At 38.9% G+C, this 17,609-nt stretch overlaps 1 protein-coding gene across 1 annotated transcript; it reads right to left on the bottom strand.

Moving 5' to 3' along the window:
- Positions 1–1,219: 1,219 nt before the first annotated feature.
- On the bottom strand, positions 1,220–17,000 carry LOC135083164 (uncharacterized). The gene is made up of 7 exons (XM_063977899.1): positions 16,827–17,000; positions 15,913–16,048; positions 15,096–15,188; positions 12,647–12,789; positions 7,687–7,828; positions 5,706–5,832; positions 1,220–1,393 (listed from the first exon to the last, which is right to left on the bottom strand). Exons 1-7 carry the CDS (start codon positions 16,879–16,881, stop codon positions 1,220–1,222), a joined length of 870 nt encoding a protein of 289 aa, XP_063833969.1. The 5' UTR covers positions 16,882–17,000.
- Positions 17,001–17,609: the final 609 nt, after the last annotated feature.

Here is a 17,609-nt window from a genome sequence, read left to right as displayed (position 1 = left end):
TGGCGAATTTAGTCTTTAGAATAACAACGTCATATTGGCGGTTGAGGATACTACGAGTAAAGGCCGTAGCACATTTATCAACCCGGAAAGGGATCGTAACCGTATCAACTCGAGGCGGTCAGTATTCTTTGTATGAAGTTCCAGACTTCAACGCACTAACTACTAAACAGTTGACAGCGCGCGAAAGGCGATGACAGCTCGCAAAAGGCGATACGGTTTTGATCCCTTTCCGAGTTTGTATGTCTGCTATAACCTTAATATTCAAGTCAAGCGGAGAATATCCATTAGCAACCAATTTGTCGATGGCTTAATGATCCGCGTACTCATAAGCCCGAGGTCGCGGATTTGATCCATGACATTTTTTGTGCATGATTATAGGAATCTATTTTCTATGTCTTGAGTAATATTATTATGTTATGAAGAGATAATTATTTATGTATGTGAATAGATATAAATAGATATTACAATAAAAACTATGACTTACCTCGTGGGTGGACAGCGTTTTGTTCTGGGTCCCGGTTGTTATATTTCACTTGATCCACACTTTTCACTGATTGTACACATACTGACACTACACTATACTACACACTCACACTACACTAAACATAATGTTCCCGCCGATTAACATATTCCTTCGAAATCCAAAATAAAAGTCCCATTACGACGTGAGCGTCGCGCGACTACTGAACATTCACAACTACCGTCCTAATTTTATAAAAGCTATCAAATATACTAACACCTACCTACTTCAACTAACAAGTATCCCTTCTCTGATAGCTGATATCCAAAGGACAAGCTTTCCTTAGTTTGGGACTAGATTAGTATGAAATAATAATTATCATCATCATTTGAGCCACAGGAACATCCTCTGCTTTAAACATACTTAGGCTTCCCTCAATGATTTCCAGCGCCTTCCTGCAAACTTTCTATGATCATCAGTCTACCTTTGGACGTACTCCCATGAGTGATGACAATGTGTTATAAGCAGGTTTAATGAATAAATGTCATAGCACACTTATCAACCTGCAAAGGGATCAACACTGTAACGCCTTCCGCCGCGAGGCCAGCCCAGACGTTACGGTAAGTATGCGTTGAACTACGGAGTTTCATATAAAGAATACTGACCGCCCCGAGCTAAACGGTTACGATTAGTTTCCAGGTTGACAAATGTGCTTCGTTCTTAAATGAAGTTCACAAAAGATAACAACAAAAAATATAATCAAAACCAATGCATCAAACACAGTACAAAAGCAACTACAAAGAGCATATCACGTAGACACAGCCGTATGGCGTTGCTTGCGGGTGCAATGTTCATCAGCTTTGAGAGATGGTGCTTGGTAGGCCGAGGGTCGCCTTCGGGGCAGTTGGCGTACATCATATTCGAATCACAGTCCTGAAGAAAAGAGAACATTTACTTAGTCTTTAATTATAATTACTTTTGGAATGAGTTACAAAAAATACAGTAGGCGGGGCACATAGCTTGTAGAGACGATGGCCGTTGGGGCAGAAAAGTTCTCGAGTAGCGACCACGGGCCGGAAGACGTAGCGTGGGCAGGCCTTCCACTAGGTGGACCGACGATCTGATGAAGGTCGCGGGAAGTGCCTGGATGCGGGCAGCGCAGGACCGGTCGTTATGGAAATCCTTGGGAGAGGCCTTCGTCCAGCAGTGGACCTCATTTGGCTGAAACGAACGAACGACCGAACTTTTGGCAACCGTGCATGTACCGGCTTCGAGACAAAATCTGGGATAACCGGTATACAGGTTGGAATTTTCTGAAGGGAAAGTACTCTTAAAACTGTGCATAAAAAATATTACTCAAAGAAAACATTCCTTTATTTTTGAAAAAAAAAAGAAAACTGCATTCAGAGATTTCCGAAAATTCACTTACTTGATCCGGAAATCAAACCGACTAAAATCTGTTATAAAAGTTACGGAAAATACAGGGTATTTTCCGTTTTCCGAATTTCCGTTCTCACATGAAATTTGAACGCCCGTATTCACAAACGATGCTTGCTTAAGTGAAGCAGCAAATCGAACGCACAGCGATGAATAGCGCTCTGTGATTGGTTCATGTGTCACCCTGTGCGTCCACGCGCACTGTGATACCTCATAGTGATGTTTGCGAATACTGTTAGTTTTCATACAAGTGGATGAAACTCAATTAAAATCCAGCAGTGGGTAAGCAATTGAAACCGCCCGTTTCATTATCAACCCCTATTCTACAAAATGGCGCCGGCAAAATATCTTAACGAAACAACGCGAACGCTAAAAGTTGTTATCGAGAATTCGCTAACATTTCCCGGAAAATTTAAGGAGTGCAACTCCAACAAATTGTTTTCGTGTTACCAACTGAAATCAGAGTTTTCCTCTGTGGTAAAGGCGGTTCGCGATGCTACTGAGACAAGCGACTTGACTTACGGCTCTTGTATCGGTATCTTGTCTCGGTCTTTTGTCTCGGTCTTTTGTCTCGGTCCTTTGTCTCGTTCTTTTGTCTCGGTCTTTTGTCTCAGTATCCGTCTCGGACTTTTGTCTCGTTCTTTTGTCTTAGTCTTTTGCCTCGGTCTTTTGTCTCGTTCCATTGAACTGGTCTCTTGTCTTGGTCTATTGTCTGGGTCTTTTGTCTCGTTCTTTTGTATTGGTCTCTTGTCTCGGTCTTTTGTCTCGTTCTTTTGTATCGATTATTTGTCTCGGTCTCTTGTCTCGTTATTTTGTATCGGTCTTATGTCTCGTTCTTTTGTATCGATCGTTTGTCTCGGTCTTTTGTCTCGGTATTTGTCTCGGTCTTTTGTCTCGCTTTTGTCCCGATTTTTTGTCTCGTTCCTTTGAATTGGTCTCTTGTCTCTTTCTTTTCTCTCGGTCTCTTGTCTCGGATTATTTTCTCGGTCTTTTATCTCGGTCTTTTGTCTCGGTCTTTTGTCTCGGTCTTTTGTCTCAGTCTCTTTTCCCGGTCTCTTAAGAGATTTTGTCGCTTTGTCTTTCTGCGTCTCTGTCACGGCACGAACCTTCACCTTTACTAGACTAAGGTTCAACAGGTTTACAGTCGTAAACGCATTGATCGCCATCGCGCACGCGGGCTGATCGCGTTGGTTTGGCTGAACCTTTAAGAATCGCCGACGCTTCGCCATTTTAAGCACTTCAGCGAAATCGTTAATAAGACACGTACGGGTTGAACATGCGTTATTTGATATTTGAGTTTGTTAAACTTAATTTCACGCTGAAATTTTCAGCACCAGCCAAATATTTGAATGAAATCGCTGCTAAGAAAAAATGATAATGAGACATACTTATTTATTTATTTATTTATTAACACCAACAAGACATACACCATTTTAGACAATATGAAGGTTAGAGACATTTTTGAGTATGCCTCATTTTTTGGAAAAAAAATCTTTTGTACTTTAAAGGAGTTAAAGGTTCATTTAGTTAGTTGAAACAAAGTACATTTAAACATAAAGTTTATGATAATCAAATGCTACATTTAATAATAATCAAAGTTACACAAATCTAAATCTATACTAATATTATAAATGCGGAAGTAATTCTGTCTGTCTCTCTTTCACGCCTAAACCACTGAACCGATTTTGATGAATTTGGCAGGGAAATAGTTTGAGTCCCGGGAAAGGACATAAATAATTATCCCGTTTTTATCCCGGTTTCAAAAACCGGGATGAAAATTAAACAGTGACGCGCGATATAAAGTTTTCTGTGACAGACAAAATTCCACGCGGGCAAAGCCGCGGGCGGAAAGCTAGTTTTCTATAAACAACTATGAACAAGTATTATACAAACTTTAATAAAGCTATCTTCAAAATTCCTAAAATATCTTGTTACTTCGTCCGAGTGAACAATATCAAATAGCAAGATATTACAATTTAAAACTGAATAGCAACTATAGGTCTATTGTTTAACGCAGTCAGTGCCTGAGGTATGGGAGCGGGAGGCTTCCGGCGACTGGGACCGCAATTAACTGGGACCGCGGTCCCAGTCGCCGGATCCGTAAAAAATAAATAATTTTCTTCCGGCAACTGGGACCACTCATAGATAACTTAGAAAAATATATTATTCAGCCTAAAATCGGTACAGTCATAAGAAGGTAAAAATTCTAAATTATTTATTTGAATTATCATTGACTCGTTCTAGACATGATTTTATACTATGCGCTTAGCAATAAGTAGATTAAGCTAGGCCATTTTTACATAATTACATACATTAATACAAATACTAATATTGGACTGAATACTTTAAAACATTTTCTACCAGTAAATTATTATTTACTGAATTTCATGTATGTAGTACAACATATTTTAATGCTTATTATTTTTCCCCTTAGAATCTACTATAAGTACTATAAATTAAACGAATCATTTTTTATTTATCATTTACCAAGCTATGGTGTATAAAGCTTCGTCGATTTAAAGGTCAAGTAGCCCTTTTTAAATAAACATTTTATATTAATAAAGTATGTTTTTAAATTAAAAAGGATTTTTCTTTAATTATTTCACCTAAAAAATGTTTAGTGTGACTGTACATTGTTTTATTTCAGTTATCATTTACGAGTGGTCCCAGTTGCCGGAAGAATATTATGTAATTTTTAAAGATCCTGCGACTGGGATCGCGGTCCCAGTTAATTGCGGTCCCAGTCGCCGGAAGCCTCGGGAGCGGCACGGGAGGAGTGACATTGACACATTATGACGTGACAGAGCTTATAAATGTGAAGGAGATCTGAAGGATTCCGTGGAGGGTAGTTGAACGGGAAGCATGGTCGATCTGTTTTAATGGTTTCAATTTATTATTTAATGGACTTTAGTGTACTGGTGTTATTTTGTGTTCTAAAGTGCAGTGAAGTGATAAATTATAAAAAACATTGAAATACTTCGAATTTGAGCGCGCATCGAGTGTCGAGTGGGTTGTCGTATGACCAACCCGCTTTGGACCCGGTGGCGTCTCGAAACCTGCTTACGGGCATACTTAACTCCACGGAATCCATGAAAAATCAATAGAACTGAAACACCCACGTTCTATTGATAACTTTGTCAATTATTTTTCACTCGACATTGGCAGAAATAAACCTCCCAGAGAGGTTTGGTTGCCATTAAAAAAAAAGAAAAAAAAAAGAGATTTGAAGTCTCGCTGACGTTTGACGTTACAAAAACACGCCCCTGCCGCTCTGCTGCCTGCTGAGGTAAGCCTCAAGCACTAAGTAAGAGTAGGCGCACACCGTTGATTTTTAGTTGGCCGATAGTTGTGCCCGATTTTAAATTGTATGAAGAATCGGCCAAATCGAATCGGCGTAGTGTGCGCACTCCCATACGTGTCCATACTGATCAACTGCCCGACTAAACTATCGGCCGACGAAAAATCAACGGTGTGCGCCTACTCTTAGCGCTAGACCTATACTTAAAATTGCTTGTTACCTCGCCTGAGTGAAGAATATCAACTAACAAAATACAATTTAAAACTTTATAAATCGCAAAATAATTGTTCCCAAAAATCTTACAATTACACATCAACAGAATTCTAACGCCCGTATTCACAAACGATGCTTGCACAGCTTACAATAGAGCTCTGTGATTGGTTCGTGTCACTCTGTGCGTCCACGCGCACTATGAGATCTCACAGTAATGTTTGTGAATACAGGCGTAAACACTCTACCAAAACAGACAGCGATCAAATTACACACACCAATTGTTGAAAATAACGATACCTGAAACACATCACCTTCAGAGACGATTACTGAGAACTTTTGGAGGGTAGTCGACTGCTCGTGTGTGCACTTCGAGTGAGAAGAGAAGAGCGATTCAAGCGTGCACCGGCGGAATTGAGCGCGAGCGCTGTAAGCGGAGCGAGCGAAGTTAGCTTGGACATCATTATTTCAGCCATAAGACGTCCAGCTGAACAAAGGCCTCTCTCAATGATTTCCATATTGCCCGGTTGGTAGCGGCCTACATCCAGCCTTCCTGCTACCTTTATGACCTTGGACATAGTAAAAGATAATAAGAATGTGTAGAGAAAGAGTAGAATAAGATTAAACGCAGGACGTACACCCACAAGGTAGACAGACAACTTCGTAATGGTAGCTGGAAGGGGCTGGATGCAGGCCGCTACCAGCCGGCCAATCTTGAAATCATTGGAGGAGGCTAATTTACAGCAGTGGACTTCATGTGGCTGAATTTTTTTAACAAAAAAAAAATAGGTACGTAACCTAAACGCATCAATTTAAAAAAAAAACACAAACATTTCAAAATTAGAACCTTTCTAGAAATTTCGGCGCTCTATAAAGTTAAATGAACTGTGCGACCTGTCAGAAACTTTTCATACTACCCCCAATTTTAGTGGAAAAGTTTAACATATTCCAGCAAACCGGGGCTGCATCGCATAACCTGGTAAAGCTGGAATCTCAGGTGAGCAGGGCAGGATTTAGTTATTTTACTAGTTTTTTACTACAGCATTTAGTTATTTTACTACCCTTAAGAACTCTGTGATAAAACTATTACCTTCCCCACTACTACAGAAGTTTTGTAATGAAAATAATTACTTACATAACTTATCAATGAAAATTATATACAAAAACTAGATAACTGGGTGACCATTTTGAAAAAACTCTCTTTGGAAATATGCGTTTAGGAACACAATATGATTTTAAGATATTAAACTAGTTTTTATTCATAGAATTATAATAATGTTCCGGAACTCAAAAGGAGCACGTTTCTGATTTTGATTCTAAACTGGAAATTATAAACTAAGTCTTTTAGAATAATACTTTTAAAATGTTTTTGCTGTCTTCTCTTGTAGATTAAGGTTTAGTAGCTGCCCCTTAATCCGGCTCTGGAGGCGAGCTGCATTTTTGATCTGGGATTCCTCAATTTTAAAATTTAGGAGGAAATACTTAGGTGGATTTTGCGGAGAATACCTAATAAGTGGAAGGAAGATTTTGTTTATGGTAAGATATTTTGGCATCTGTTTGTGATGTTTATGCCAGTAACATTTAAAAACAGTTATTTGTTGTTAAGACATATACAAGGCTTTTTCAATGAGTTGGGCTCATCATAAACATAGAAGTTTATTATCTAAAGGACTCTACATACTCGTACCAAAATCGCCAAGACAGCCCGGTTTCTAAAGAATCATGTCGGCGACTTGTATTATTTTAAAAGGGTGGGTTGCACCATCTTACTTTGACAGCAATTATGACGATAACCGGTGCTTTTTGTATGGAGTTTGACAGATTTTTGACGTTTGTCAAAGTAAGATGGTGCAACCAAGCCTAAGACTTTTAACAACATGTCGGCGGGTTAGAGGGTCATTATTCATTAAGCTTCATCACCATCATCATTATCACCAAGTCATTTATTTAGTCTACATTGCAGGAGGACGACCCTCTCTAATGTATTAGAGGTAAAAGGAGGAATTATCTTATGTTTACAATCTTACTTATCTTCTTCTTCTTTTCGTGTCGACAACAAACCTACACAGTGTCAGCCCATAAGTCCGCCACAAGAGTGGCGTTGTCAGTAGCACTCATCAAATCCTCCTGAGTGCAGTTGTTATCTTAAACAACTGTCATCTCCCTAGGTTGTCTGGAAGAGTCGCTTTATAGCAATAAGACCACCTAAATTCTACTCTTTTGTGTATTTTTTTATTATTTTGTGTGTGTGTGGTGTACAATAAAGTGTTTTTAATATTACCAGCACAAATAGAAGTGTGTCTCAAAATGCGTCCATTCCAGCGTTTTATTCTTCTGCTCGTCTACCTGCTGCTTGAAGACCAAGTAGCAGGCTTCCCACTCATCCGACGTGGCTTCTATGCACATGGGGAGATCGTCGTACCCTGAGAAAGAAACATTAAAACCATAACATGTAGATGCAATTTTTGATAACTTCAAAAAAAAATGCCTAAGGCGGAATCGAAACCACGCCTCTTTGCTTGCCAGACGACTGCTTTGATTTCTAAACAATGAAAGACGCCATTGTAGCTTTTTGTGTCTTTATCTTCATACGAAAGTTGTTGCATGTAATGTAACTAAGTTTTAAAAAACATTTTTATAATGATAACCTACGTGTATAAAGCCTCTGTCATACAGGGCGTGAAAGCAATATAGCAACCCATCCTTATCGCTTATAAGGCTGGGTAGCTTGAGGTCATTGGACGAAATTCTCGTGCTCGGCGACCGGACTTTACTTCTACTACAGTCAACTACTCATTCACTCTTAGGGCTGTCGTATTGTGAAGTATGGATAATAAATAAAGCCACGTTCATATTTATTACGTCACTGTCACGCCGGCAGGCTTAAAGTGTAAGATGAAAAAGGAGACTGCAATAGATGGAGAAGAAAAAGTTTAATTTAAAACCAGAGCCATGGCCTTCGTCACCGTAGGCCACGGCATATGCTGAGTGGTGTCCCGTTGCAGTGGGCATCTTCTTTTTGAATGGATGGCACTGCTCAGTTTACTCTTGTTTTTATTTTTTCTTCCATTATTATGTGCCACTGTCATGTCTATGTAATTGCCTGTATTTGTGTGATGTCCATTGTAATAAATGTATCTTTCTTTCTTTAATTTGATATCGTCATGACTATACTCGAATATTGTTACTACCGACCAGTAGACAGTGGGAAATGTATATCTGTTCGCGTACTAAACTTTTACAGCCGTTTTTTGCTTACTCACGCAATTTCATCAAAGTGACAATTTGCAAGTCAGATGCGTGAATATGTTACGACTGCGAATTTGAGAAGTCAGCCGAGAAAAACGGAATTTTGTGTCCAGTAGGCTTTTATCGCGCCACGATAAGCTTTCATCGTTTCAGCCCCATACGTTTGTCGTTGAAAATTGTCGATAAGATTTTATCACGGCGCGCATCCTAGCCCGGTAGCAGGCCTAAAATGCGCACTACGATAAATTTTTCTCGAGCCATTTTATCGATTTTGCGCGATAAGCCCATACGTTTGTCGTCCAAAATCATCGTGAAGATTTTATCACGGTGTACATCTTTGCCTGGATAGAGCTGGGGACACATCAAAGCGTTCGTTAGGTTTCTATTAGTGTTTCGTAACGGACTAAGTACTATGCCGAGGTCGCGGGTTCGATTCCCGCATGGTACAATAATATTTATGAGCATGAACTAAGTTTGTATTGGTCCAGACCAACATCCAGGTGTTTTTTTATCTGTAATACTAGCTTTTGCCCGCGGCTTCACCCGCGTTTAGTTTTTCACAGATCGTCATAAATTATAGCCAATATGATATTTTGGGTTATAAACTATAATACTGCAAAGTTTCATCAAAATCTGTTCAGTAGTTTTTGCGTGAAAGAGTAACAAACATGTTAACAACATCCAAACATCCATACAAACTTTTGAATTTATAATATTAGTAGGATAGGATATTACCATACGGAAATGGCTACTATCAGATGGGTCAGGTCATGACCTTACATCGCGAAAGTCATAAGAGTTGACTTTGACTGTTCAAAGAAAAATAAATATCCATAATAATCATGAACAAATCTTGAATAACAAGTGATAAAATAAGCGTTATAAGCCAACTACAAAGGAAGCTTCACAATAATAAAGTACAAATAGCTACTTAAAAATAACTGAGCTGTTGTTAGGGGTGTCTTCCTATACTTTTTAAGTAAAAAGCTTTACAGACGGAATGGAAATGGGCGCAAAAAGAGGTTTTAAATAGTAAAAAGTTATAAAAAAAAAATGTCTCGTCGAGGATTAAACTTTTCTGCGAAAGTGTAGGATCAAATTCCTTAAAGATTTTGTAAGTGATTTTTTTTTTATACCACCAATAGGCCTCTGCTTGAAACTTCTTTGCGGTAATTTGGTCACATTAATTATTTATACAAGTTTTGAAGTTCGATTTTTCTCATTTACTGGAGAATGTACTGCATCATGAGTAGTCTTATATTAAAAGGATGTCAAATTGCCAATGATTTAAATGTCACCCTGTATAAATAGTAGAGAATGAGCCAGCCCTAAGAAGTTTTATGGGGGAACTGCACAAGGATAGTTCACAGTTCGCGTGGCATATAGTTCATAATGAAAAATGGAAAATATTATAGAGAATGCTCTTTTGAAATTCTCCTATCTCTATAATATTCTTTGGGAAAAACGCTTACGAAGTTCGCAACGTTAATGTCCTTGGTGTACAGACGACAGCACATTTCTGCTGCAAAATATACTCTATTCCAAGGACATAAGAAGCCACAGTGAAGCTTGATGTGCTATAGTCTGTACTTGGAAACTTTCGAGGCCGGAGTTTTAATTTATTTTCAGATTAGCATGTCGATGCTTAATAGAGTTTTGGATTAAAAGCTTTTGGCGAGATCACGGAAGTTGGGAGCACGTGGCGCCATTTGTAAGTCAATTTGAGATATTTTATTCTGAAATAATTTGTAAAATAAGTACACACTATAAAAATATAAGGTCGAGCGCTGCTGCGTTCTCCCTGCTGCCGGACTTGTGGACTCCTTTCTCCTCTTGCATCTCCGTCAGCAGGGGTACGCCGTGACAACAGAGGGCCCCCGCTGAAAATCAGTTTCAAGACAAGCCCTGGCGGTCTTGATGTACGCTGAGCGGGTGCCTTTTTGTCAGAGGGGCACAAGCAGTTAATTGTCCACTTGTTTATTTCTCTCTGTTTTAATCTATGTCTTACCTGCTTGTATAACTTTCTTGCAAATAAAAAGTTTTCTATTCTATTCTATTCTATTCTAATAGACGTAGTGCCTGAGGTATGGGAGCGGCAGGGAAGGGGTGGCAATGACATAATATGACGTGAGCGAGCATACAAATCTGAGCACATAGGGTTGCCAGGTCCAAAATCACAAAAGCCGGACTTTGTGCTTCATTTGGCCGGACATTTTATCCTAAAAGCCGGACATGTGACGAGGGTGCAATTAGTGTCAGCTCATTAGTGAGTACTATCATCACCGGTTGCTATCAAACATCCTGATGCGTGCGCTTCTTCATATGATTCTGTGGCTCGACTTTCACCAGGCGCGACAACCAAATAAAAAGCCTAACAAAAGCCGGACAGGCCGGACAAGGCAATATTTGGCCGGACAAGTCCCTAAAAAGCCAAACATGTCCGGCTAAAGCCGGACGCCTGGCAACCCTAAGCACATCTGAAGTCTCTCTCCCATACCTTCGAAACCGCGTTCCTTGGATCCTGCCTGAATCGTTGGGCTATAGTCGCCTTCATTTTTAAATCTTCATCTCACTGATTCTACAGTCACACTAATTACCACTTCAATTTGAGAAACCTCGTCGCCAATTAAGCATCTTTAACCTAATTTCAACTCTATGTAATTGCAATAGAGTCTAAAATTGCTTACGCGACAGGAACCACTCGTAGTCGCAGATGTTGTCAACAACGTGTATATGCCCCTTGATGCTCTCTTCGTCAAAGAAATAGTTGAAAAGTCTTTCAATTTATACCATTTAAGATTACTAAAGTTAATCCTAAAATATCTTTATTCCACAGATTTCACAGCCACAATACTTACCACTTCAATTTGAGAAACCTCGTCGCCAATTAAGCATCTTCAACCTAATTTCAACCCTATGTAATTGTAATAGAGTCTAAAATGGCTTACGCGACAGAAACCACTCGTCGTCGCAGATGTTGTCGACAACGTGCATATGCCACTTGATGCTCTCTTCTTTAAAGAAATTGTTGAAAAGTCTTCAATTTATACCATTTTAATATTAATAAAGTTATTCCTAAAATATCTTTATCCTACAGATTTCACAGTCACAATACTTACCACTTCAATTTGAGAAACCTCGTCGCCAATTAAGCATCTTTAACCTAATTTCAACTCTATATAATTGCAATAGGGTTTAAAATGGCTTACGCGACAGAAACCACTCGTCGTCGCAGATGTTGTCGACGCCGTGCATATGCCCCTTGATGCTCTCCTCGTTGAATTCACAAAAATGGTCTTCAACTTATACCATTTAAGATTACTAAAGTTAATCCTAAAATATCTTTATCCCACGGATTTCACAGTCACAATACTTACCACTTCAATTTGAGAAACCTCGTCGCCAATTAAGCATCTTTAACCTAATTTCAACTCTATGTAATTGCAATAGGGTCTAAAATTGCTTACGCGACAGAAACCACTCGTCGTCGCAGATGTTGTCGACGCCGTGGATATGCCCCTTGATGCTCTCCTCGTTGAATTCACAAAAATGGTCTTTAACTTAAATATAGGTACCATTTAAGATTACTAAAGTTAATCCTAAAATATCTTTATCCCACAGATTTCCAGTCACAATACTTACCACTTCAATTTGAGAAACCTCGTCGCCAATTAAGCATCTTTAACCTAATTTCAACTCTAAGTAATTGCAATAGAGTCTAAAATGGCTTACGCGACAGAAACCACTCATCGTCGCAGATGTTGTCCACGACGTGCATAAGCCCCTTGATGCTCTCTTCGTTAAAGAAATAGTTGAAAAGTCTTTAATTTATACCATTTTAATATTAAAAAGTGAATCCTAAAATATCTTTATCCCACAGATTTCACAGTCGCAATACTAACCACTTTAATTTGAGAAACCTCGTCGCCAATTAGGCGTCTCCATTCTAATCTCGACTTTACTCAAACACAATGAGGTTCAAAATTGCTTACGCGACAGAAACCACTCGTCGTCACAGATGTTGTCGACGACGTGCATATGCCCCTTGATGCTCTCCTCATTGAAGTGGTTCTCGGTCACTTCGCGGCAGTCTGAGTTCCAGTCTATGGCACAGTTCGTAAGATGCCGGATTGCTCTGTGGAGGGACCATTATCAAAATCAAAATCAAAAATATTTATTCAGTTTAGACCACAAGTGGCACTTATGAACGTCAAATATAGTATTATAATAAAAAAGAAAAGGTAGCCCTTATGGGGCACTTTACATGTCACGTCTCCTTATCTTTTGGGCCCTATCAGCGCTTCGAGACAAACATATTATGGCAAGTGCTGAGAAGAAACGCCCGTATTAGTTGATGAGTAGATGATGATAAATGCTTTATTGATTGATTGATTGAGTTTACGCCCGTATTCACAGACATTAGTATGAGGTCTCACAGTGCGCGTGGACCTTGGACGCACAGGGTGACACACGAACCAATCACAGCTCTATTCAACGCTGCGCGTTTGATTTGCTGCTTTACATAAGCAAGCATCTGTTATTTACTTAAAGCAACTGTTATTGAGAAAAATCTGTTTGAAAACCTGGACTCTGTTTTCATTGGTACGAGTATATTAAATGCTTTTTTATATGCTTTGTTTGTTGTCATTTAAATTAAATACCTGGAAGTGACATCAAACATTGATATTTCCACACATTTCGTATTTTTTGAGAGCTCTGTTTAACACAAAAAACAATTTAATCCATCAATATTATTTTCCGTTCCACGTTCTGAGAATATTATTTATTTAGTAATATTTCCTTAGGGTATGAAACAAATTTGCTCTGATAGAGAAAATGGCGCAAAATGTTTGTGAATTTTTGTGGCACAGTTTATTGGAGTCAACGAACGATTCATACGGGCACACGGGCAGCATATTACAGGTCGATCACCTTGTTCCTTGATTATGAAAAAGGAACAATATACGTATTATTTAAATTTTTTAGGGTTCGGAAAGAAACAAAACAACTCTTGTACAGTAACTTCATTGTCAGTATCTCATCTTTTTTCTCTTAAACGTTAGGAAGTATCAAATTGAGATTAATAACCATTTTTTTTTAATTTGGGCATTTAATAACTATTATTATTATTAACTAGCTTTCCGCCCACGGCTTAGCCCGCGTGGAATTTTATCTGTCACAGAAAAACTTTATCGCGCGCGTCCCTGTTTCAAAAACCGGGACAAAAACTATCCTATGTTATTTCCCGGGACTCAAACTATCTCTATGCCAAATTTCATCAAAATCGGTTCAGTAATATTAGTATAGATATAGATTAATTAAATTACTAAAGTCGGCAAGGCTTGATGGTGTGAAAAACATCTAACTTTTAAGTTTACTTAATTAAAGGATAGGTACCGACGTTTATGTTGTATGTATGAGTATAAGTCAAAACATAAATTGTAGGTACTCGTTAACTTTGAAAAATCAAATTCTCATGATCACGTTTATCAAGAAATCATGAAATAACAGAAGTAGGATATCATAGCATAAATAAAAGAAAATAGCAATTTGTAACTCTACATATTTGGCCATTAACATAGAAGATAATGTTTTCTAAGCGACAAATTAGGAGATGAATGATTACGGAACCCTCTGTGGGCCAGTTTGACTATCTCTTGCTCAGTTTTTGTTACCCACACGTGGTTTTGCTACAATAAATATTTATTATTAAAGAAAGTTTTTCCATTACTCGTTTACCCCATTCCATAGATCTAAAAATGTTATTATGTACGTGTGTGAGTACCATTTGTTTCCTAGAGATTTTGTAAACAGGTTCATTCACCTTTATTTAGTTGTAAAGCGCTAAACACACAGGTGGTAAACGGTCGGGTATCAGTACGGCTGACCGAAAAACTTTCGAGTTCGAATCGTTTGCGTATTCGAATCACCATCAAAATATTTAGTACGAAAACTACAACAGCGCCCTTGTGACCATGTCGTAAAGTGAACTTAGTATGAGAAATGGTTGCACGAAACTTATTTTGAGAATCAAAATTGTCACGTTATCGTTTAATTCGAAGGTTGAGCATCGAATTTTGTCGAATACGCAAACAGGCACCGTTTCATCAACTACTAACTACATACAAAAAACGCCTGAGTACAGATAATATAAAGTACTACTAGGCTGGAGTAATGCTTTTGTTTGATTTTGTGAACGTTTGTGTACGTTTTGTAATTCGTCTAAGTATGCATGCAAGCATGAAATGCGTGTATGAAAACACTCACGTTTGTCGTCAGTTGAAGGTACCGTTTTCGAAATCAAGTAGTAGGCTGCGCTTGCTTTAAAGAAGTCACATGTATACCTCTATTTTGCAACAACATATCAATTGTAATGTGACATGAAATAAACGTCTTGAATTTGAATTAAAAAAAAATATTCTATTAAGATGTTTGTCTTACTTGCACCAATCAGCAACCTTCGCTGGCATCGGAGGCGACTTTCTACTGGAGTTGTACACTATAGCAGCTTCCACGGTACAGTTCAGGGCATATCTAACAGAAATAGAAAACTTTATTGACACAGTAATTAATAAACAACAACAATACAAGAAGAACAAAAACAATTACTGAGGCACTGCATCAATAGGCTCCTGCTCAGCCTTTATCAAGAAGTCGTAAGGGCGTGTCAAGAAGCTGGTATTCAGCAGACGCCCTTGCTTTTGGCATCGCGCATCCCTTCGAGGAGATACCGACTCTAGTTCGATATTCCTCAAAAGGGTGCGCAATGCAGGGACGTTTCGGGACTATTCTCACCTCTCGTTCCCACCACTGCAACTCCTGTGTAGCCAGGATCTACAGCTTGACCGCCACAAAAACCCAACCAATGAAGGTAAAGTTTGTTCCGGGGGAATGTTGATCCCGGCAATGCAGGGACGTTTGAATACCGTGGTACCTATCTTCGTTCGTTTCAGCCGAAATACATCCACTGCTGGACAAAGGCCTCCCCCAAGGTTTTCTACAAAGACCAGTCATTCGATGCTTACATCCAGGCACCTCCCGCGACCTGCACAAGATTGTCGGTCCACCTAGTGGGAGGCCTGCCCACACTACGTCTTCCGGTTCGTGGTCGCCCGAGAACTTTTCTGCCCCAGCGGCCATCAGCTCTACGATCTATGTGCCCCACCCGCTGCCACTTCATTTTAGCGATTCTGCGAGCTATGTCAGTCACGTTGGTCAGTTTGTCCACCTATCTTACGCTAAGCATTTTTATAAAAACCTGGAGAAGTCTTCGCAGTTGATATTCTTCATCAGTACCATCTTCTCCTTATCCTTCGTGAGGGTGGTGACAGGTTCAAACTCCATCTCTTCAGACGTGGGGAAGGTCCGGCGCGTTGACTCGTCGTCGTAAAGATCTAGGTGGTAGAGATTGTAAACTACTATAAATATAACTAGCTGTGCCCGTGACTTCGTACATGTGAAAATAGTTTGAATAATATTTTCCGTTTTTGCAACATTTTTCTTTGCTGCTCCGCCCCTAATGGCTATGCCTTCCTCAACAAACGGGCTATCCAACACAAAAATATTTTTTCAAATCGGACCAGCACTTGCTAAGATTAGCGCGTTCAAGCAAACAACATTTTCAGCTTTATAATATTAGTATAAATTTTATGTAGGTAGATAGGTTTAGATAAATAAGTCATAATAAGTGTGGGAGTTGAGATGGATGTGGGATTAAGCAACTTAGGGTGCCCGGGTGTGGTTAGAATGCGGACGGGCAAAAAGAACCCTTTGAATTACTGTCGTCCTTCTGATGGGTTGAACTACACCTTTTTATTTAAGAAATCGTGGACCCAATCAAAAAGTTTGCGTCATTAACAAGTAATTCAGAGCCAATAAGGTACGTGTCGCCACTCGAGAACTTTTCTGACCCAGCGGCCATAAGCTCTGCGAGCTATGTGCCCCGCCCACTGCCACTAGATTTAAGCAACTCTGCGAGGCTTGTCGGTCACTTTGGTTCTCCTGAGGATCTCCTCATTTTTGATTGATTTGAATCATGCTGCTTTGTGCTTTTTCTCAATAAATTAGAATGTAAAGAAGAGTCAAGCTTTTTTCAGGAAGTTTCAGGCTAGGGTTTGGGAAAAGTCTTAGCTTTTTGCAAGAGCTTTTTAGCTTCATAAAAGTGGTACTTACAGGCCGAGCTTACTATGTCACAAACCATAGTTAAAACAAGCAACCGTTTGATCATTTCGTAAGAGATTCCTTTTAAGAAGCATCGCTACAATTTATTATTTATTTTCACTGGTACTCATGTTGTCAGAATTGTCAGTTTTCTTGACGTTTTGTCGTAATTTTTTCCTCTTTTAGCGCGTCTCATTCCACGCTGTTGCTATTTGAAGGGACACCAATTTATGAAATAAGAAATTGTCTATGATATTAATACTCGATAGATCTATTTAGGGTCACCGACAAAATCAAATAATACAAACAGACTGTTCGTTTTTGTTACAACTAAATCAAATTGATTTGATAAGTTATTAAGAGTTTCAGACGAGACGCGAATATGAGTAAAAGAAAAAATCATGGGGGTAAGTTGAAATTAGACTTCGTTCGTATAATTTCTGTAACTCCTAAATTACTAGACTGATTTTGATGGTCGAACTGTTTGTTGTAGTGTGAGTGTGATTAGTAGAATAGCATAATTAATGGTTAAAACTCAAACACTGCTTTAGCACAATTAAAATTATACACCGTGCTCTAAAAATCGATCTTATTTATTTTTCTTATTTTTCCTAAGGTAGTCGTCGTATCGTTGAATTTTGGGACATTAAGCATAAAGTTCGTTTAACCTACATTCGCATACAAATCTATAACAAAATAATATTTAACCCTATAATGGGAAACCCTAATCGCGTAGAAACAAAGCCAAACCACGGTTCACTTCAGTTACAGTTACAAATAACTGAACCGTTAGAT

Source organism: Ostrinia nubilalis, chromosome 23, assembly GCF_963855985.1.
Source record: "Ostrinia nubilalis chromosome 23, ilOstNubi1.1, whole genome shotgun sequence".
Lineage (NCBI taxonomy): Eukaryota > Metazoa > Arthropoda > Insecta > Lepidoptera > Crambidae > Ostrinia > Ostrinia nubilalis.
This window is presented reverse-complemented; position numbering and strand designations above follow the sequence as displayed.